At 44.3% G+C, this 23,280-nt stretch overlaps 1 protein-coding gene across 5 annotated transcripts in view; it reads right to left on the reverse strand.

Annotated features, from left to right (window-relative positions):
* Positions 1-23,280, reverse strand: part of CDCA7L (cell division cycle associated 7 like) — a 50,372-nt gene that overhangs the window by 6,139 nt on the left and 20,953 nt on the right. For 2 of the 5 annotated variants that reach the window (XM_038557075.1, XM_038557074.1), the window contains exons 1-4: positions 12,178-12,269; positions 10,866-11,006; positions 5,426-5,563; positions 1,079-1,453 (exon numbers count right to left, since the gene is read on the reverse strand). In XM_038557075.1, the coding sequence (XP_038413003.1) occupies positions 1,079-1,453; positions 5,426-5,563; positions 10,866-11,006; positions 12,178-12,225 (702 nt within the window). In that variant the 5' untranslated portion in view covers positions 12,226-12,269. Of the gene's footprint in view, positions 1-1,078; positions 1,454-5,425; positions 5,564-10,865; positions 11,007-12,177; positions 12,270-23,280 lie in introns of those variants that run through there. The other 3 variants (XM_038557076.1, XM_038557077.1, XM_038557078.1) reach the window with 2 other exon arrangements.

Consider the following 23,280-nt stretch of genomic DNA (forward strand, 5'->3'; position numbering starts at 1 on the left):
CCAAATAAACACCTAAGAATACCAACTAACAGGCATTAATACGCCAATGAAGATTTTTTTTTAAGATTTTATTTATTCATGAGAGAAAGAGAGAGAGAGAGAGAGAGAGAGAGAGGCAGAGGGAGAAGCAGGCTTCATCCAGGGGGCCCGACGTGGGACTTGATCCCGGGTCTCCGGGACCACACCCTGGGCTGAAGGCGGCGCTAAACTGCTGAGCGACCCGGGCTGCCCCAATGAGGATTCTTTTTAATTTTAGAGTTATACAGACGTGTAAGTGTCACTCAAAACTCATGAACATAGTTATTTTAAAGATGCCGACACAGTGCTAAAAATTTCCCTTTGCTAATAACCATAAATATGCCTTAGGGTGAATTTTCACTCAAAAGTGAAGCTTTTTATGTTCTTATTAGACATAGAAGAATACACACACACTATCATATTGTGCTTTTTAAAAAGAAAGTATTAAAAATCTACCAAAATGCTAACAGTGACTGAGTGGTAGAATTAATTCTGCATATGCAAAATTAGGAAGCAAATATGTTACTGAACAAATACAGAAAAACCAAATACACATGACAAAGGTTTCCCCTTTACTGCCATTCATCCTAGCAAAGATGGGTTACTGTGGCTGAAAACCACTCAGTTTAGTACCTAGGCCTCTCTCATTCTCCCGTATGACGTCCTGAAGCCCCAGCACACACTGCGGTTCTTAAGTGGCTTCTCGACTCCCTGTGTACACTTGGCTCCTCCCTGCTGGGAACCGGCCAGCGGTCCGGCTCTGCTCTCCGACACCACCACTATTTAGAACTTCTCTTCATAGCAAACGGTAAGCAGCATGAGTTCACGGCACCAGGAAGCGGAGCTAAAAGTGGTCCTGGGGAGTCGCTTTCTGATCCCGAACCAGAGCCGACCAGCTAATAACTGGTTGGGGTCCAGAACACAGAAAAGGACACCCGATGCCCAGAGCACATTTCCCGAAAGATGCGAGGGCAGCCGCTCTGGGGGCGGTTCTGTGAGCCTCAGGAGCCACTGCTCAGTGCCCGCACCCAGCGCCCGGACTGCCCGCCCACGGCCTTACCATGGCTTTGTTCTCCTTGATGTTCATGGTCCTTTTCAGCAGAGCATCCGAGCCCTCCTGAGCCTCATCCCTGGAGTCGTCCTCAGACTCTGAGACCGAATCTTCCCTTTCCTTCCCCTTTCTGCAGCTTCTCTTTCTTCCAAGAATTGCTTTTTTATTGTCCTGTAAGCGTGTGCTAGAAAACAGTGGCTCCGAGGAACTGTCATCTGACTTTTTCGTCAGTTTCTTGGTGGGGAACTGAAAGGCGACTCGAAGACCAATGCTGCTTCTCCTCGGCCTCCTCCTTCTGGGTGTAGCCTTCTCTCCTTCATCCTCTTCCTCTTCTTCACTCACCAAAGACTCCTTACCAGCATCACTCAAATCTGACTCCACGAGCTAACAAAAGGAGAGAAAAGGAGAAAGACTAGAAACAATGTTTCCTAACAGACCTTCAAAAACACCTTACTTAAAAGCACTCTGGGGGCACCTGGGTGGCTCGGTGGTTGAGCACCTGCCTTTGGCTCAGGTCGTGATCCCAGGGTCCTGGGCTCGAATCCCGCCATCAGGCTCCCCCAAAAATAATAAATCTTTTTTTTTTAAAGCACTCTGACATTATTGTAGAGAAAAAATGAGAAGAAAGCTCCTCTTTCCTATTCTGAGTTCCCACCGAACTCTTCAGTTAGGCGCTCGGGTGTCTGCGGGTGAATCCGGTCCAAGAGCCGCTGCCTCCCGCGGCCCGGTGCCCCGGCCACGACCACCGGCGGCGGCTCCTAGGAGCGCGGGCTGGACGCGGGGCGCCGACAAAGCAGGGCTCCCCCGTGGGCCGGCCACGTATTATGGGGAAGAGCCAAAGAAAAGGGAATGCATGGCCTTAGAGTTATCTTCAAATACAAATGGAGTGCTGAGGGGGAAAAAAATACTGACCATACTGCCCCGAAGAACAGGAAGAGGATTCATGGGCAGGAGGGACAGGAGGGACAGGAGAGCCGACTTCACCTCAGTGAAGTGACAGGAGAGCAAGCAGAGGACTGGCCATCGGCGTCAGTGGGGGAAACTCCTCCCAGGACATGCTGGGTCCTCACTCCCAGGGATATCCCTTCTCTTTTCTGCAACCCGCAGAGCCGCGGGGTGAAATCAAGGCCGACAGCTCTTGGGCTGTTGTGAAGCACCTGTTCAGGCAGCCCAGGAAATTCTTGCCCTGAATTTTCTAATTCTGCTTGGTACAGGTTGCTGGCACTAAAACGGAACCCAGCCTTACACGTGAGACACAGAACATAAGGCAATGGCAGGGTGGGGACATTACCCAGGTGATGAGGGGGTGACATCTCAGATGTGAGGGGACGCTTAGCAATGGCAGAGCTGGGCTTGAACATTGAGATCAAGGCCACCTCCTGCGCATCTTTCCTTTACTACATGCTGGGAAGTTTAGTCTGAGACCCTCTGTCAGGGATTCTGGACAACAGGGCTGCTCTGAGGAGAACAAGGAATAGCCCACGATGGGCCCAGGACTGAGGTAAAGGACTCAGCTGCCCCCTCCGTGAATTCGCCCCCCGAATTCTAGCTTGACTCAAGTTAAAAGTAAGGCAGAGGAGGGGCGCCCGGCTGGCTCGGTTGGTGGAGTGTGCAACTCTTAATCTCAGGGTTGTGAGTTCAAGCCCCACATTGGGCATGGAACCTACTTTAAAAGAAAAAAATTCTTTTTTATAAAATTTTATTTATTCATTCATGAGAGAGACAGAGAGAGAGGCAGATACACAGGCAGAGGGAGAAGTAGGCTCCCTGCGGGAAGCCCAATGCAAGACTTGATCCCAGGACCCCGGGATCACAACCTGAGCCATAGGCAGAGGCTCAACCACTGAGTCACCCAGGTGCCCCAAGAAAATTTATTTTTAAAAATATATTGAGGCACCTGGGTGGCTCAGTCGGTTGAGCATCTGACTCTTGATCTCAGCTCAGATCCTGATCTCAGAGCCCTAAGTTCAAACCTTCTGTTGGGCTCCACGCTGGGCTGGAGCCTACGTAAGAAAGAAAAGAAAGGAAAGGAAAGGAAAAAGGAAAGGAAAAGAAAAGGGAGAAAAACAAAACCCTTCATGTAACTACCAAACCTTGGTGTATATATAAATCCACAACAAGCTAAGTGGAGAAGACTATAGCGTTATTGATTTATCCTTTTGTTTGTTTTTTAGTATCCTGAACTTTCTACACTGGTAGCTTTGGAATGCAAAACGATGGGACTGGAGGAATCCAATTTCAGAAAGTGTTGGAGAACTTCAGAGGAATTCTCTCTCAAATTGGTTTTATTTATCTTCATCATCCCCTAACCCGTATCTCTTTCCTAAGGACTCTCTGAAGGACTACAGTAGGTGAGAGCAAATATAAAGACGGGAGGCAAAGAACTCAAGGGCCGCACCACTGCTGTGGTAGCCTCATGTGTGGCTAGACCACCAGACACCAAGTGACATCCTAGTATCAGAAAAGGCAGTCTCCTCTGCCTTCACTAGGGTGAGCAGGAGGCTGGGGAGGCAGGCAATAATGCTTATTTGTCCACTGAATTTTAAAATAAAATCTGCAGGGGATCCCTGGGTGGCCCAGTGGTTGAGCGCCCGCCTTCGGCCCCGGGCGTGATCCTGGAGACCCGGAATCGAGTCCCACGCCGGGCTCCCGGTGCATGGAGCCTGCTTCTCCCTCTGCCTGTGGCTCTGCTTCTCTATCTCTCTCTGTCTCTCATGAATAAATGAATAAAATCTTTAAAATAAATAAATAAATAAAATCTGCAGGTGGACCTGCCCAAAGATATGAGTGACAGTAGTCAGCATGTCCCAATTCATACCCTAAATATACAGAACATTAAAAAAAAAAATTCTGGAGTAGTCTTCACTGTGCTAGAAACACGGATCCTTTGAATACCCTGAGATCACTTAGCTAACAATCAGAAGATAAATAAGTCACTAGGAGTAGAAGATACCCATTAAGGATTTGGAAGGATTTTAGTGCTTTGCTGGCAAGGAAAACTGTGGAGCCCGGCTGGCAAGAACACATCAACGGCCTTACAAGCAGCTTCAGTAAAGAAAGCCAAAGGAGGGCTGGGGCCTGTAGGTTGGCAGAGCTCTGTGTTGCTATTCCCGGGGGGATCAACATCAAACAAGGCAGCCTACCATTAGGGCTTTCAGGCCTAAGCTCCCCACCCCGCCACCCTAGGAAAAGGTGAGGAACAAAGCAAACCTACTAGTTACAGCTTATTTAGATTTCCATACAAGTTCCACACCAGACGGGGTTCCTCCTTAGGAGCTTCTGAACGTGAAGAGGTTTAACCTCTATCCTTTATCCTGATATCCAAGAAGGAGATGGTGGACTGATTTGGGGGGATAAATGTGTGCTATTTTTCAGTTAGTATAAAATACTTCTATGCCTGGGGAAAACAACCCAAAGGCTGTTCTTTAAAGTTACGCGGAGATTCAAATACTAGTTGGCAGCACAGAAGCCTAAATCTATGCAGTGAAGGAAGAAATCCCCAGTCTCCCGAAAGGCAAGTGCTGAGAGCACATTTCCCTCAGGAATCTGACATGGCCAGGCCATCTTTATCATTTAAAGAGCTTTTCTTTTCTTTTCTTTTTTCTTTTTTTTTCTTTTCTTTCCTTCCTTCCTTCCTTTCTTTCCTTTCTTCCTTTTCTCTTTCTTTCTTTCTTTCTTTTTTTAAAGATTTTATTTATTTATTCATGAAAGACACACACAGAGAGAGGCAGAGACACAGGCAGAGGGAGAAGCAGGCTCCATGCAGGGAGCCCAATGTGGGACTCGATCCCGGAACTCCAGGATCACACCCTGGGCCGAAGGTGGCGCTAAACCGCTGAGCCACCTGGGCTGCCCTAAAAAGCATTTCTGCATCCAAATCAAGAACACACAGGGAAAACTCTTTGTACCACAGCTCAGTTTGGGCCAAATTAACTCCACACTTAAGAACATGACTTTGCACACAAGAAAGGACTTGTAAGAACTTGCTACTCCTAGACAGACGGTCCTCTTTTCAGATAAAAGATGTTTAAGAAAAAAAAAAAAAAAGATGTCTAAGAAAGCCTGAAATAAATTCTTTCACGAGGACAATTAAGGGACACCTGAGACATGCGCCCACCCCGGGAACTCGAAGGTACCAGGGAAAGACAAGTGGACTTCCTCTAGGAGTACGATGGACTGGGGGACCAGGGATTAGCCTAGACTAGCATTTCTCAATCTCGGTAACCGGCTTCTAAGACACACACACGTAAGAAAAAGTCATTGGTTTGGGACGTGACTCCCTCCGAGTGAAACTACAATTCAGGAGCAGGACTGAAAACAGGAGAACCCGCACTCTCCCACGTTGAGGATTATTACCATCACTTCTGGGTTACTATTTCCATTCAGCTCATTCTGTGTAAATCCTTCAAACTCTTCCATCTCTGAGTCCGTGTCCTCTATAAAAATCCTTCGCAGCTCTTCCGTGAAGTATTTGGAACGGAAACGCACATCTTGCTGCATTAAAAACACGCAAACATCATAAAGGAAGAAGACAGAGGCTTCCGGGGGGCGAGGGGGCAGGGAAGGGCTGTTGAACGGGCAGCGTCTGTTCGAGGTGGGGGAGCACCCTGGGTGACGGGGACCCCGCGCGCGAGCTCAGCGCCACCTGGCAGCTTGCCCGCAAGAGCCTGGCGCTCGCTCGCACTTACCAGAGGCTGAAACGGTCAATTGTAGGTTATGTGTATTTTACCCCAGTGCACACACGCGCGCACACACACGTTCCTCTACAGATTAGGGAAACAGAACTGAACAATCTGAGACGATCAACTGCACCACTTCCAAATGTCAGAACGGCCCAGGCTGAGCCAGCTACTTTGCTGCCTTGTGGGGGGGGGGGGGGGGGGGGAGAGTGGGCTCCATTTCTCCTGCCAGGGCCCCCGGGGAAGGTCGGGCACAGCACCGATCCCGATCCCGATCCCGAGCGAGGCTCCCTGCCGCGCGCTGGCCTGCCCTCCGCGCACCTGTCCAAGGCCGACTCCCCCGCGTCGGGAGCGCACCTGCCTGGCTCTCTGCGGGAAGGGGCCGGAGCCCGCCCCGGCCCTCCCCGGCCCCCGGGACAGCCTCTCCTGCCTCTCCTGTGGGAGGTGCGAGGCCAGCAGCCCCCACCAGGTAGCCAGTGAGCAGGAGGAAAGACGTGCCAGGACCCTTAAAAAAGAAAGACATTTTCAAAGGACTTTGTCTTTTGAACCCAGAGAAGGAAAGAAACCGGGGCTCCGTAAATGGCACTCCGGGAAGAAAGGAGGGGACAGACAGACCTGCGGTGTGGGAAGGAGACGCACAGACCAGCCTCCTCCAAGCTGGCAACCAGGGCTGGAGTCCGTGTCCCCAGTTGCCTCTGACGCCTCTTCCTCCCACACCCGATATAGCAATGACCCCCCATCACACCACATTTGGTTGGGGAATCTTTATCTCCCCCACTGCCTCTCCCTGACTTTAATTATATACTTCTTCAAGCTCAGATCATCTCTGGAGAAAAACAGATATAATAGATGAGTGGGAAAATTTACAGGGGGATAGAGGAAGAAATGCCTATATCCAGCATTTTCTTAAGCTTAAATGTCTCCTATGAATTATTATGGGTAATTGGAGTGAGTGTGCTTGGAGCTAAATTACTTTGTCCCTTTGTTGATAGCTGTGGTGCAGCTGCTTGGAAAAAAAAAATACAAACAGAAAAGAGAAGTTTCCTTAAAGTGAAATTCAAATTGTGTTTAAGGAAGACCAAAGTCAACGTTGTGGCATACTCCATACAAGTTTGTGCAGCTCCTCTTGGCTGCTTAACACGGACTGTGAATGTGTGGGGTCGGGGTGGGGAAGCAACAGGCCTGGGGTTTATTTTTGTAAGGAAGACTGGTGCACAGCTGGCTGCCGCAGAAACCCACCATGAAGCTGCTAGCTCCACCAGCAGGAAACATCTGGCTCACAGAGCCCAGAGCCGGTCTCTACAAGTGGGTTTAGAGCAATGGGGGTCTACGTGTACATTTCCTCATATACCCATTGTCCCTGCCTAGGGCCCAGAGAGAACAAGTCACCTCTTAGAGCAGCAAGTTCTAACCGTCCAGTCCTCTCTGGCTCTCTTTTCCCTTTGAAAAGCTTCACAGGGAAATAAATGGTCAGGCTGAGAGAAATCAATATCTTTGGTGACCAGATAGAACACAAAAACAACTTAGCCACAGTCCTAAACCAAGGCCCCTGCTTTTCCTCTCCTTATTCCACAAGATATAAGAACTGAGCCTGGGCGGCTCAATCAGTTAAGCGTCGGACTCCTCATGTTAGCTCAGGTCTTGATCTCAGGGTTAGGAGTTCAAGCCCCACTGCGGGCTCCACACTACATATGGAACCTCCTTGAAAAAAATGAAAAAAAAAAAGATAAGCACAAAAAACCATGCTTACTGTGAGTCTTTATAAAGCAAAGTATCTATTCCACAGTCTCATTGCAATCTTGGTTACAACACTCACATAGCTCTTTGCTCTCCAGAATTTGCTATCCTTTCAAATCAATACCAGGCAGTATGTTCTGGACCTTGATCACCTATATCTATCTACCATGATCAAGAATGTAAGACATTTTCAAAGGACTTTCTGTCTTTTGAACAGAAAAGTGGTTAAAAGAGTGGTTACACTTTTTATTTGGAAGCTCATGTGACGTGAAGGAACAGACAGGAAAATGATGGTGAGCTAAAAAGAGTGAGACAAGCATCCCACCTCAATTCCACCCCATGGGTACTCATTTACCAGTGGGAGCTGAGCATATGGAACATGGGGAAAGGAAAACACGAGTAAGCAGTCCAGCCCAAGAATGCTAGAAAGCATTGTTCAAGTATGAGGCGCCTCCCATTGAGGAGGTAACAGGTTAGCGGGGCAGTGGGACAGGTCCACAGTAACCACAGTCAGGATCTTCGTTCTAAGGGAGATGCAAGCAAGATGGCATATGGAAAGAAGGAAAGAGGGGATCCCTGGGTGGCTCAGTGGTTTAGTGCCTGCCTTCGGCCTGGGGCGTGATCCTGGAGTCCCGGGATCGAGTCCCACATCGGGCTGCCTGCATGGGGCCTACTTCTCCTTCTGCCTGTGTCTCTGCCTCTCTCTCTCAGTCTGTGTTTCTCATGAATAGATAAATAAAACCTTTAAAAAAAAAAAAAAAAAAAAGGAAAGGGAAGGAAAGAAAAGGAAAGAAAAGAAAATTCAGGAAAACTTCCAAGGAGCAGCAGCATTTGAACTGGATCCAAGCCGGGGTGGACTCTAGAAGAAACGAAGAGAAGACAGATAAGCAGAACAAAGAGCACAGACCAGCATATACACGGGCAAAACCAGTGCATGAGGAGGGTGTCCGTGAGGCTTCTGGTCCACCACGCTACAGGGGAGTTGAAGAAAAGAAGAGGCTGAAAAGCGATGCTCCCAGATTTCAAACATCCCGGCCACACGCTTCTCAGATGTGGGGGCTGAGACAAGTCCCTTCGCTGCTGCCCTGAGCCTGTGTCATCCCCTGTGAAACAGGGACAGTAACAACACCGACCCTGTCCCTGGGGAGGTGCCTGAACTCAGGGCGAGCTGAATGAAAAGCACACGGTCACAGGCCATCCGAGGCACGCTGCATCACACCTGGCAGTGGGGAGCAGGAAGGGGGGGGCTTGAATGCACAGAAGTAGCAGGGGTCAGAGCAGCAAAAGCAGCTGCTTTGGTTTTAAGTTTTTGTTTTTTTAAGATTTTATTTATTTATTCATGAGAGACACAGAGAGAGAGGCAGAGACACAGAGGGAGAAGCAGGCTCCATGCAGAAAGCCCGATGCAGAACTCGATCCCGGGTCTCCAGGATCACACCCTGGGCTGAAGGTGGCGCTAAACCGCTGAGCCACCCGGCCTGCCCATTTACAAGGTTTTTTGTTTTTTGTTTTTTTTTTTTTTTGAGCACAGGTGACACACAGTGTTACATTAGTTTAAGGTGTACAACACAGTGATTCACCTTCTTGATAGTGTGCTCACCAGTGTAGCTACCATCTGTCACCACACAACTCTGTTACAGTATCATCAACTACATTCCCTATGCTGTGCCTTCCAACACCCCCCGCCCCCCACAGTGACATACTTCCTGTGTAACTGGAAGCCTAGACCTCCCACTCACCTTCACACACTTCACCCGTCTCCCCACACCTCACCCATCTCTCCAACTCCTCCCTGCTAGCAACCATCAGTCTATTCTCTGTATTTATAGGTCTGATTCGGCTTTTTATCTATTTTATTTTTTAGATTCCACGTGAGTGAGATCATATGGTATTTGTCTTTCTCAGACTTACTTCACTTAGCTTAACACCCTCTAGGTCCTTCCATGTTGCGGCAAATGGCAAAAACCTCATCCTTTTCATGGCTGCATTAATATTCCACTGAACACATATTTAGCATCTTCCTTATCCATTCTTCTATTGATGGACACTTAGGCTGCTTCCCTATCTAATCATCAGGAAAACGCCCATCAAAACCACAATGAGGTATCCCCTCACACCTGTCAGAATGGCTAAAATAAAAGACAACAAACAAGTGTTGGTGAGGATGTGGAGAGAAAGGAAGCCTCACATACCACTGGTGTAAACGCACACTGGTACAGCCACTGTGGAAAACAGTAGTAGGGAGGATCCTCAAAAAATTAAAAATAGAACTACCTTACGATCCAGTAATTTCACTAGCGAGTATTTACGCAAAGAAAACCAGAACACTAATTTGACACTTACGTTTATTCCAGCATTGTTTACAACAGCCAAGATATGGAAGCTGTTTTGTTTCTGGATGCCCACTGCACTGCTGGGCTCCAGGCTCAGCTCTTCACACACATGCTGCGCTGCTCAGAATGCCCCTCACGGCGGGTCCACGGGCTCTACTCTCCCTCACTGCCTGACCATGCTCAAATGGTTTCTGAGTAAGGCAAAGCTCACGGCCAGACCTTAGTGCTGTAACTAAGGTAAGGGCCATGAGCATCAGGGGAGCTGCAGGAGGAGGCTGGAACACACAGGCAGCCAAGTGATCAAGCAGGCACTTACACTGTATCATAAAGTGCTTCTAGAACCTCCTACACTTGCCCAGTTGAAGCAAGGTGGGTTTAATTTACAGCCTCTTGAGAGAGGCTACGGTCCAGGGAGAATGAAGAATTTTGAGAGCCACAATGAATGCAGAAGAAAATGCTACAGAAAGCTAGCTATTTCGACTGGCCATACCACTGCTAAGGCATAATATAAACCTCCAGGAAACTAACTCTCAGAGAAACGTAATTTGTGTTTGCCAGAGATCAAAGTAATCCAAGAAAGAATAAGGCTCTCCCCGGCAATTCCAAGAGTAGGGTGTCAATGGAAACCCGCTATAGGAGCACAGGGACACGACTGTCTCGTGGTAACCACACGTTCCTGCACGGCACTGCGGTGTGGACGGTGGCTGTGCAGGACCACCTCTCCCCTCCCAGCCACATGGGAGCACTCTGAATACAGCCTGGACACAGGCTGCAAGCCCTGAGGTTACAAAGGAAATAGATCTGATCATGTGAGGCCCTCTTTATTAAAAAAAAAAAAAAAAAACTATTATAGAAAGGGCTTAAACAGTAAAAGTGATCTAGGTAGCCTCATTGGTTCTTAAAACATGAAGCAAAACACTTATAAAATAAAATGCTCGACAATTAACTGCTATCACCAATCTCAGACCATATTCAAATAAAAGAATATCTGAACCAAGATCCAGGCTTCCAGAAGACCGTGCCTTCCATGAAAGGAAGCATCTGTACCTGTTTCCCTGATTCCAGTGAGTCAAAACTATCACAGCTCTCCTCTGATGAGAGGGTTTCCATGGGAACATCATCTCGGAAACCGACAAACTCTTCATCATCACTGGGGGCGTTAAAGATGTCAGCCACTTCTTTAGGGATCTGTTTTGGATTCAAAAAAGAAGAAGGATAAGACCGAGGGCTGTTATAATCACTTAGGGAAATTTTCTAGAAAGGAGGAGGGATTAGCATCTACTAGCTCTATCAATCTACTAGGTCGCAGATCTGCCATGGTCACCAAGAAGACCCCAGTTACCCCGGAGCAAAATGTGCTTCAGCTGATCCCTCATGGCAACAAAAGAAGGTAGGGGAGGGAAAGATTAGACTGTTTTTCAAACTCTAGAGATATATCCTATCTTACAGAGAATGTCAAGGCCATATCTAGATGGAAACCCTATGTGATCTCTACACAAAAAATAAAGGAACAGTCATCATTTGTGAGAAAACAACTATTTTTCTCCTGCAGTGGATCTGTCTTTAAATGTCATCCATGTCGGGATCCCTGGGTGGCGCAGCGGTTTGGCGCCTGCCTTTGGCCCAGGGCACGATCCTGGAGACCCGGGATCGAATCCCACGTTGGGCTCCCGGTGCATGGAGCCTGCTTCTCCCTCTGCCTGTGTCTCTGCCTCTCTCTCTCTATCATAAATAAATAAAAATTAAAAAAAAGAAAATCTTTAAATGTCATCCATGTCAAAATAAGATGATACTAATAAGCTCCTCTTTTCCTCATTTCCACCTATTGGTCTTTGATTTTTTTGCTCTTTGTCATCTGCTGATTCAGACATGAAAACTCATACATTGAAATAAGTAGCTTTGTTGCTCCTTTTTTTCCTCTCAATCAAGTAGTTTCAAAATTAATTTCAAGAGAATGTAAACACTACTGTAGGCAAGTATTCCAAGAAGGAATGTTATCAGCGCTCTTAATCTAACAAGTATGTATGTATTAGTTCAGAATTCATTTTCATATGCTGACTACCTATTTGTTCCCAACTCTCTATTTTGAACAAGTTCAAAACCATAGAAAGCGGGCAGCCCTGGTGGCGCAGCAGTTTAGTGCCGCCTGCAGCCTAGGGCATGATCCTAGAGACCCTGGATCAAGTCCCACGTTAGGCTCTCTGCATGGTGCCTGCTTCTCCCTCTGCCTGTGTCTCTGCCTCTCTCTCTCTCTCTCTCTCTCTCTCTCTGTGTCTCTATGAACAAATAAAAAATCTTAAAAAAAAAAAAAAAACATGGAAAGCTGAAGGAATAGGACAACCATCTACATATTCTTTACCTGGAGTCCCCATGTGTCACCACCTTTGCTTTCTCTGTCAACAAACATTAAGTGGAACCATCAGCATTTGCTAGTATTTCACAGTTTTTGACCTAAAGAAATAGCCATTTATTTAGTACGAGCCAGCTTATTCCACCTATATTTAAATTGCAGACATCATACTAATTCACCCTCAAATACTTCAGCACACATCGCCTGAAAATAAAAACATTCCCCATTCCCCTTAGATCCGTAAAACTACAATCATACCTAAAATAATTCACATTAATTCAATAGTATCATTCAATACAAGCTCATATTTAAATGTCTACAACTGTCCCAAAATGTCTTTTTTAACTTTAAGGGGGCTAAAGGGACCCATTCAAGCAAAGATCATGCATTTTATTTTTTTTATGACACTGTTTTTTGCTGCTTTTCGTAACACTGATATTACTTAAATAACCCAAGACTACTGCCTTGTTGAATGTCATACGTTCTGAGTTTATCTCATTGGTCACTGATATACTTTACTGAAATATTTTTGGCAACAATTCTATACAGATGACATGCACTTCTCAATGCAATGCATAAGGAGGCACAAAATAACAAGTTATCCCCTAGTAGTGTTTTTTAACGTAATTATGAAATTTTTCAAACATAATCCCAAGTAGGTAGAACAGCATAGTGAACACACACAGGGACCAGCTATCAAGCAGTCCTGCGCCCATGGCTAGTCTTGCTCCAGCTGTATCCCTATCCAACTGCCCTCCTTCCAAATTATTCTGAAGCAACTGAAGATAATAGCATTTCACCCTGTGTCATCAGGAAATACATAGTCTGTCTTCACAGTTCCGTCAACCTATTTTTTTTTTTTTAAACTCACGGTTTATTTGTATCATGATTTGAATAAGGTCCATACATTGATCAACAGAAAAGTCTTTTCTTATGGATCCTTTTTTTTTTTTTCCTTTGGCAACTTATTTTTTTAAAAAACTGGGTCCTTTCACTGTGAGGTTTGCGAGAGTCTGGAAGGTTGGGGTTTTTGTTTGTTTTTTGCAGCTGCAAGATGGTATTTAGTAGACTCCAACATCTCCTGGGATTTCCTGTGATTCGGTATTTAGAGTTACAGGCTGTCAGATTCAAGTTCACTTCTTTCTGGCAAGATGACTACTTCATAGGTAGTGCTGCATTCTTTACTCAGAAAGCACCTAATGTCTGGCCATCTCTGGTCTTCAGTGGTGATGCTCTCTGATCAAGTTACGGCAGGATGTGTCATATTTCTCCTTAGCAAAAAGACCTTTTCCTCTTTGTATTTAGTAAGAAATAAGTAGGGTGATAGTTGACCTTCTGGGATTATCCTTCCCTGGTTAATTGGTGATTAACCAATTCACTGAGTGGTTTCAGCATCCACTGATAGATAACTCTTATTTGAATCAATTACCACACATTAGCGATTGTACAATGGTCGTTTTCAAATTCTATTCGTTCTTCATGTATTAGCTGGCATTCTTCTCCAACACAATATTCTCTCTTTTGCTGTCTCTCCCTCCCTCTGCTTCTCTCGCTCCCATGTAGATTTATGGAATTTTAATTTACCGTGCTATATAATCCATCACTGTCACTGCTCTTTCTGATGTTCAAATTGTTCTAACTTTGGCCATTGGGAGCTCCTTCATGCCAGCTGCTATGTTCTTTTGACACAACCCTAACGGTCTTTGGGCACCTCTTTGCTTTCCAGCACAAGTGTACCAAGCTAGCCTTATACTTTACCTGCCCCAGACCAAAGCACTCAGGCATTTAGAAATCAGAAGTGAGAACTCATACGCTCTTTGCTAGCTAAGTATCATTGCTTCTAGGCTTTTGGACAGAGTAAGGACATCGGAATGTCTCAAGTCACACGTCTATAGTAACACCTTGAATTCAAATCCAACACAGCAGGAGTCTTCCTTACCTCCCTCAATTTCACATTATTTCCCTTCCCCACGATGAAAATTCCTACCCTCGGTATTTCTCATACATTCACCTATTTGCTTTACTACAATACACACAAAAAAGTTTCAAACTTACACCATCAACACCACTACCAACGATAACCATCAACAGTAAATCATTGTTCTTGGGGATGCAAATGTACTTTATCTGTACTTCTCATTCATCATGGGAATATTAAAGAGACGTCCTCAAGGATTGAGATTTTAATAAAACAATTTTTACTGCTATAAGGCTTTCTTTTTTGGGGGGAGGGTGGAGGAGGGAAGGGAAGGGGAGAGGGAGAGAGAGAATCTTAAGCAAGTTGATCCTACGACCCTGAGGATCATGATCTGGGCCAAAATCAAGAGTTGGATGCTTAACTGATTGAGCCACCCAGGTGCCCAAATGCTACAAGACATTCTTATGTGAAACTGGCACTTAGAATTATTATAATAACTTTGTCTCTGGGGAACCCCGAGGTTGCACAGACCACACTGTGTTGCACTAGCATATACAGAGTTGTGCATTCAAAAGTTACTTCAATTCTTTGAATTCTTTTTTTCTGTGCATTGACTTAATTTTACAGTTAGGTTCATTTAAGAAATTACTAATCTCTAATCTTATTTTTACCACGATTTTAATGTTTTTTTTTTTTTATGTTTCTTGTTTAAAAAATGATTAGAAAGTCAATGGCTCAAACAAAGGAAGTTTAACATTTGGTTTATACAGAGCACGAATCCAGAAACTGAATATGCCAAGTTTAATAGTGTCAGAGGATTAATTACAAACGCTTTCACACCATCTAATGAAATTACTTCTTGGGACAAACAGGCCAACATCGAAGTAAAATTCCAGTAAAAACAATAAAAAAAAAAAAAAAAAAAAAACTGCCACATTTATGCTAAGAAACTCTAACAAAGCCTGAAATGACTCTTGGGAGGAAAAGTAAAACTTTTCATAAGGAGGTAGGTACATTTTTTTTTTTTTAAGATTTTATTTATTTATCCATGAGAGACACAGAGAGAGGCAGAGACACAGGCAGAGGGAGAGGCAGGCTCCCGGAGGGGAGCCCGACAGGTCTCAATCCCAGAACCCAGGATCACACCCTGAGCAAGGCAGATGCTCAACCACTGAGCCACCCAGGCGTCCCCATAAGGAGGTACATTTAAAAGGTATTTGGCACCCCTTATCTTTTCGAAGATACTTTTTGTTGTTTCTTCATGAAACCAATAGGTCAAGAGAGCAGCTTGTAAGGAGAGAAACATACTAATACTTACCAAAGTGTAAGTGTGTTACATTTTACGTAACCCACCCTTTCAGTCCCTGAAGTGGAGTCGGGGAGGGCCGTGATTGGTTTCGGCTGTCTTCGTTTGATTTCTCACCCTTCTAAGAGTCAGAAAGCTCCACTGGCCCAAAAGCTTGTTTTTAACTAGAAAGTTAAAGGAGGAGAGGCAGACCCTGTCATGATTTAATGGAAGCACCTGGAAGGAATGGAGAGGCTGGCAACGTGAATACAGTGCTTCGGCGGCAACTGCATCAGCCTGGGCACAGCTGCAGCTCGCCGGGCTGTGAATCCTGTGTCCCACCCTCCCCATTCCTCCCTGATCATCTAGGACTTCGGCGTTTGCTCCAGAGGTGCCACAGGGGGGCTGTAATTACCAATTAGGAACAAAAGGAAAAAAAAAATTTTTCAAAAAAGCAAAAACCACTATGCATTCTTGGGGCATGCAGGGCTCTGCTTCTTGCTGCCTCACTTCAAACGGCTTTAAGAGAAGAGTTTCAGTCACAAGCTCCAGGATTTAGCAAAAATTTCGGTAAGATGTTCAAGTGTCTTCAATGCAAGACACTGTTTAACAGACTTGACGAAGATATCAGGATTTCTATGCAAGGCACCTGCTAAAAGATTCACAGGGACACCCTTCTAATGTGTGTGACCAGTTCAGCAATATAACATATTAGGCCCAAGGATTTGTACTTCTCTGTGCACATCACCAGTGACTCACTGGGTAGTTGCATCGTACAATGAGTGCAACAGACTTCTTCCTCCAAAGCTTATGTTCCATTTGATTGTGTCACAAAATACTACTAATAATAATGGTAATAATTAAAGTAACTGGAAAGAAAATATTAAAAACTGCCGACCAGTACATTTTTTTAATATAAATTTTTATTTATTTATGATAGTCACACAGAGAGAGAGAGAGAGAGTGAGAGGCAGAGACACAGGCAGAGGGAGAAGGAGGCTCCATGCACCGGGAGCCCCACGTGGGATTCGATCCCGGGTCTCCAGGATCACGCCCTGGGCCAAAGGCAGGCGCCAAACCGCTGCGCCACCCAGGGATCCCCCAACCAGTACATTTATATATAACTAGTCAAACTTGCACAGTAAGAAAACTGCAATCTAGCTAACCAAAAAGAAATCAAGGAAATTCCCTTCTAAAAGTGAAAAGACTGTTTAATGGATTTATAATTTTTTAAAGGACACACATAAGGACACACATTTATTCTATTCCTTTCATATGCACTCATTACATCTGCCCACTCTGTCCTTGCAGGGATAATAATGCATCACCAAGAGTCAACTGGGGACCAGGAGTCAAATCCCCTACAAGAACACAGGAACTAGGATGGAGTCCCCAGCGCCTAAGACAGGGCCTGGCCAAGAGCAGGTCATCAGTAACCCATGCTGGAGTGCTGGAGGTATCACATGCATCTGCCCTTGCAGTCAGTTTCCTAGGGAAGGTGTATAGGATGAAAAGGTGCACTCTATACCACCCCTATCCAAGAGGAACTAAAGATTCTCACCCAGACCATCTACCTACAAAGTAGTCACATACACAGCTCCTCCTCCAGAAAGGACGACAGATTTCACTTATAGGCCCTTTATAAACATTACCTCAGAGTTCAGCTTGGGAACAAAGAATGCAAGCCCAACAGGGTTTGGGGCTAAACAGAAGGATGACACGGCAGCAGTTCAGGATAAGACACATAAGACACCATGGGACAGGGCTCACTGATGAACTCAAGCACGAGTCCAGAAGGGTTGGCCACCGTCCACCCCAGTAGACTGCTGCCATGCAGGAACGGGGATCCAGTGTGCCCCACCTTCAGCCTTCCCAGAGAAGCCAGGAATCTTGGTCTTGGTGAGAAATCTCCCAGCTGTAAAATGTCAGCTTTTAATAATTTAAGAACCAAACACCTACGGGCTTGGATCTCACACTCATTCAGGGAAAGCGTGCATCAGAACTCACGGTGCTTTGTAGAACAGCAAGGAAATTTGAAATGCAAAATTTCAAATATTACCAACAGTGTATCTACTAGTGTCTGGAACTAATAGTAGTGGACACTGAAGTTCTAAGAAAACTAAGTAAGAAGAAAGACTTCAAATTAAAGATAGCCCAGCCACCCTCTTTCTCTACAACAAGGTGGGACAGCAGTTTGGCAGGGGCAGAGGCCTTGCGGACACAGAGACCCTGATGGACAAGAGGGTGATGACCCTCGAGGTTGAGCCCCGTGAGACCACTGAGAATGTCAAAGCCAAAATCTAAGACAAGAGGGGCAGCCCATCTGACCAGCAGCATCTGATTTTTGCAAGTGAACAGCTGGAGGATGCCTGCACCCTCTCAGACTACAGTATCCAGAAAGAGTCCAGCCTGCACCTGGTGCTGTGCCTGCAGGGTGGCACCATTGAGCCCTCCCTCCACCCACTGGCCAAAGACACAAGTGCAACCAGATGATCCCCCGCCAGCATTCTGCTCACGTGCATACCTGCGCCCCAAGAAGTTTCAAATAAGGCCCCTCCCCTGGCTCTTCCCTTGCCCCAAAGCCCTGGCACCTCAATAATGTTTCCCTTTCACCAACTGGAGCTGACAAATCAGTTAACTCATTTAAAAATTGCCCTTCCCTTATTCCCAGCAGCACTGTTTAGAAGAGCCACAAAGCGGAGGCAACCCAAGCACCCATCAATGCATAAATGGACAAACAAAATTCATATACACGTGGAATTAAGTATTAGCCTTCGGAAGGAAATTCTAAAAATATTGAATCATGAAACTAATATGTTTTAGGTTTTAAATATATTATATCTCCAAAAATTTTTTTAGAAGAACAAAAAAACTAGTCCGAATCAAGTCTGTCGGGGGAAGAGCCTGGGACTCTGCATCTTTAGCCAAGTCTTTTGGTGACAGACACTAGTTTGCCAAACACACGCTCAGAGGAGAAAGGATCAGGCCCATTTTCTGCTTCTGTCCTGTGGGGTGTGGCTTTTCCTACTTCACGCTAGCTATTAACGTGCATATCTTACCCTCCTTAACGGACAGTTAATGGACAGCATCTCTCCATTTCTCTGGCATCTTTCTCACCATATCACTCCCTCCCACAACAAGAACAGAGTCTTGAGTACTCAGAGGTATTTAATTGATATTTGATTAATTGATGAGCAGCATTAAGTCAAAAAAGAAAAAAAAGGACAGCCTATCACATGCTATAACAGGAATGAATCTTGAGGGCGTTATGCTAAGTGAAATAAGCCAGTCACAAAAAGACAAATATTATGATTCTGCTCATGTGAGATACCTCAAAGTCACAGACACAGGAAGTAGAAGGGTGGCTGCCAGGGATGGGGGAGAGGAGTGGTTGTTTAATGGGTACAGACCCTTCTGGCCAACCCTTCTGGACTCGTGCTTGAGTTCATCAGAACGTTTTACAAAGTGAAAACGTTCTGGAGATTGCTTGCCTAACAATTTATGGTTGACAACAATTTAAACAATTTAAATGTGTTTAACACTACCTAAAAATTATTAAGAGGAAAAATTTTATGTGGACCTTACCACGACCTTTAAAAGTTTAACAAAAAAGAGGGGAATCCCTGGGTGGCTCAGTGGTTAGCACCCTCCTTTGGCCCAGGGCGCGATCCTGGAGTCCCGGGATCGATTCCCGAGTCGGGCTTCCGGCATGGAGCCTGCTTCTCCCTCCTCCTGTGTCTCTGCCTCTCTATGTCTATCATGAATGAATGAATGAATGAATGAATAAATAAATAAATCTAAAAAAAAATTAACAAAAAAGACCAACTTTAGGAGGCAATTAAAAATGGAGGGAAAGGCCTTTTCTAAGTTTTATTTAAATTCAAATTAGTGAATACATAGTGCGTTATTAGTTTCAGGGGTAGAATTTAGTGATTCATCAGTTGCATATAACACTCAGTGCTCATTACATCAAAGGCCCTCCTTAATGCCTATCACCCAGTTACCCTATCTCCCCGACCCACCTCCCTTCCAGCAACCCTCAATTTGTTCCCTATAGTTCCCTATAGTTGAGGGTCTCTTACGATTTATCTCCCCCTCTGTTTTTGTCTTATTTTATTCTTCCTTCCCTTCCCCTATGTTCATCTGTTTTGTTTCTCAAATTCCACATGATTGTGGAATCATACAGTATCTGTCATTCTCAAACTTACTTCCCTTAACAGAATACCCTCTAGCTTCATTCATGTCATTCCAAGTGGCAAGACTTCCTTTTGATGGTTGAGTAGTATTCTAGTGTGTGTGTGTATACATACACATCACACATCATCTTTATCCATTCGTTTGTCAATGGACATCTGGACTCTTACCATATTTGGGCACTGCTGCTATAAACACGTGGGATTTACTCCTGGGTTGCAGGGGTGGTTCAACATCTACAAATCAATCAATGTGATATACCACATTAAAAAAAAAAAAAAAAGGATAAGAATCCTATGATCAGGACACAGACACCTGGGTGGCTCAGTAGTTGAGCATCTGCCTTTGGCTCAGCTTGTGATCCTGGGGCCCAGGGATCCAGTCCCGCATCAGGCTCCCCACAGGAAGCCTGCTTTTCCCTCTATGTCTCTGCCTCTCTATATGAGTCTCTCATGAATAAATAAAATCATTAAAAAAAAAGAAGAACCGTATGATCTTCCCAACAGATGCAGAAAAAGCATTTGACAAAGTACAGCATCCTTTCTTAATCAAAACCCTCCATAATGTGGGGATAGAGGGACATTCCTCAACATCATAAAGGCCATATACAAAAGACCCATCAATCTAATATCACCCTCAAAGAGGGGAAAAACTGAGAGCGTTCTCCTTAAGGTGAGGAACACAGCAGGGATGTGCACTCTCACCACTGTTGTTCAGCATCGTATTGAAGTCCTAGCCTCAGCAATCAGACAACAAAAATAAAAGGCATCCAAATCGGCAAAGTAGTCAAACTTTCCACAGATGACATGATACTCTACATAGAAAACCCAAAAGACTCCATCAAAAAATTGCTAGAAATGATACAGGAATTCAGCAAAATCACAAGATATAAAAGTCTGGTGTACTTCTATACACTAACGATGAAAATCTTCCCTCCTTAAATGAACACAATCTTTTCCCAAACTCACAGAGCAAGTCTAGATTTCCATCCACTTCTTATGCTCCCAGCACTTCAAGGGCACATGGTTTAAGGACCCAACCCTTCACTGTAAGGCAGGTTCAGAAACATCACCTCATGAGTCCAGTATTCAGCCTCCATGACTGGCAGCATCACACCTTGAACCCATGAATCTGGGCTTCTAAGCCCAGAAGTTAAATGAAAGCCTGGGAGACAGAGCTGTCTGCAGAACCACCCTGGGTTTAAAATCCAGTTTTGTTCTATCCCAACTAAACTATACTAATAAAAATCAACCCTGCCAAATTGCTGCTTGCTTCTTACTTAGTTTGTGCCCTTCTAGCACTTCTTGAGAAACACAGAGCAGTGCTCTGGGACACTTCGTATCACTTTAACTACCTCAGCCTAACCCTCAATTAAAATTCAATTAAAAAAAAAAGCCATAAAAAGATGCCTCAAACCGCCAGCTGCTTTTCAATCAAGTATTTACCTTTGAAAACAAATTAGTGTATCATTAATTTAAAATTTCGTATTTTAAAATTAAACATAATTTTTTTAATTAGGGCTTTTCTACATCTCAGTGATATATAAATGTATTCTTCCTAGATTAAGAAATACCGCCTCCTAGCTGGAAGGCACATATTTATCATTAACTAGTTTTTAAAGGAAAGAAACTGCGACTCTTTTTTAAAGCCAACTGATTCCAGAGCTGATTTTGATAAAGCTTCAGGAAAGGTTTCTTATCCCAGAAACATTGTATATATTTCAACCAGAAACAAATTTCCATTCGTAGCCTTAAGGAACAGCACAAAAGAAATCTGTGCACACTTTTGCATTTTCCTTATTAAGTGTTTTGAAAGCAATTTTGATAGCAAGGAAAGTAGAATTTGCCGGGTGTACTATCTTACATCTGTGAAAGAACCTTTTACACAGAAGAAAGCATTCCTTCAACCCTCCACAAATAGGTTTGTTTTGCATCATTTTCTATCACAAACACTGTCATTTCTTTAAATTTCTTACAATTAAATTGTTCCGTAAGACACAGACATACCTTGCATCATTTACAAAAACTAATTCAAAATAGAGGAGACTTAAATATAAAAAATCTAAAACTTCTGGAAGAAACAGGAGGAAATCTTTGTGACCTTAGGTTAGAAATCTTTGATACAACACCAGAAGCAGAACCTTTTTTAAAAATGTATAAATTAAGACAATCAAAATTTAAAATTCCGCTCTTCAAAAAACGCTTTAAAAAGAATGACAAGGGGGCAGCCCCGGTGGCTTAGCAGTTTAGCGCCTTCAGCTAGGGGTGTGATCCCAGGAACCCGGGGTCAAGTCCCAAGTTGGGCTCCTAACGTGGAGCCTGCTTCTCCCTCTGCCCTTCTCCCTCTTCTCCCCTGTGTCTCTGCCTGTCTGTGTGTGTGTGTCTCTCTCATTAATAAATAAATAAAAATAAAAAAGAAAAAGAAAAAAATAAATAAAAATAAAAATAAAAAATAAAAAGAATGACAAGGGGAAAAAAAAAACAGAAAGGGAGAAAACACCTACAAACCATACACCAAATAAAGGACCTGTACCCAAAATATATAAAGAACCCTCAAAACTCAATAATAAAAACTACCCAATTTAAACAGGGACAAAACATGTGAGCAGACACTTTACCAAAGGTACAGGAATGGCAGATAAGCACAGGAAAAGATGTGGGACATCCACAGCCAATAGGGAAATGCAAATTAAAACTATGATGACGGATCCCTGGGTGGCACAGTGGTTTAGCGCCTGCCTTTGGCCCAGGGCGCGATCCTGGAGACCCGGGATCAAATCCCACATTGGGCTCCCGGTGCATGGAGCCTGCTTCTCCCTCTGCCTGTGTCTCTGCCTCTCTCTCTCTCTCTCTCTCTCTCTCTCTCTCTGTGTGACTATCATAAATTAAAAAAAAAAAAAAAAACTATGATGAGATACGATTATCTACCTATCAGAATTGCTTAGGAAAACATGACAATACCAAGTACTGACTGAAAGGATTTGGACCAACTAGCACTCTCAAAAATGGGTGGTGGAAACGCAAAAAAACAGTAGGGCCACTTTGGAAAACAAGGTGGCAGCTTCTCATATCGTCACATATACTCTTACCCCATGATCCAGCAATCCCTCTCCTAGGTGTTTACCCAAATGAAATAAAAACTTATGTTTACAAAAAACTTGTTATCAGCAATTTTATTCCCAACAAACCAAACCAGCTAGGGCATGGATAAACAAAACACGGTCCATCCATTCCACAGACTACTGCTAGCAATAAAAAAGAATGAAGTATCGATAGACACAATACCACAGATAAATCTCAAATGCATTAGGCCTAGTAAGAAAGGCTACATATTGTCTGATTCCACTTATGTGACATTTTGGAAAAGGCAAAATGAGAGGAGAGAGAACACACATCAATGGCTGTCTGACGCTAGAGGTCAGAGGGAATTTTTTTTGAGAAGAGATAAAATCAATTGTGATAGTGACTACACAAAAAGCTCATAGGACTGAACACTGAAAAAGATGAATTTTACTGTACATGAAAAGAAAGAAAAAAGAAAACGATGCAGGAACAGTGGAACATAAAGATTGCCTAGAAATGGATCCTAGCACATATAATTAAAATTTGATAGGAAAACGCCACAAATCAATGAGAAAGAGATGATGTCATCATATCAATAAATGATGCTGGCAAAACTGCCTATTTGAGGTAAATAAAAACAGTCCATTTTGCTT

Source organism: Canis lupus, chromosome 14, assembly GCF_011100685.1.
Source record: "Canis lupus familiaris isolate Mischka breed German Shepherd chromosome 14, alternate assembly UU_Cfam_GSD_1.0, whole genome shotgun sequence".
Classification (NCBI taxonomy): domain Eukaryota; kingdom Metazoa; phylum Chordata; class Mammalia; order Carnivora; family Canidae; genus Canis; species Canis lupus.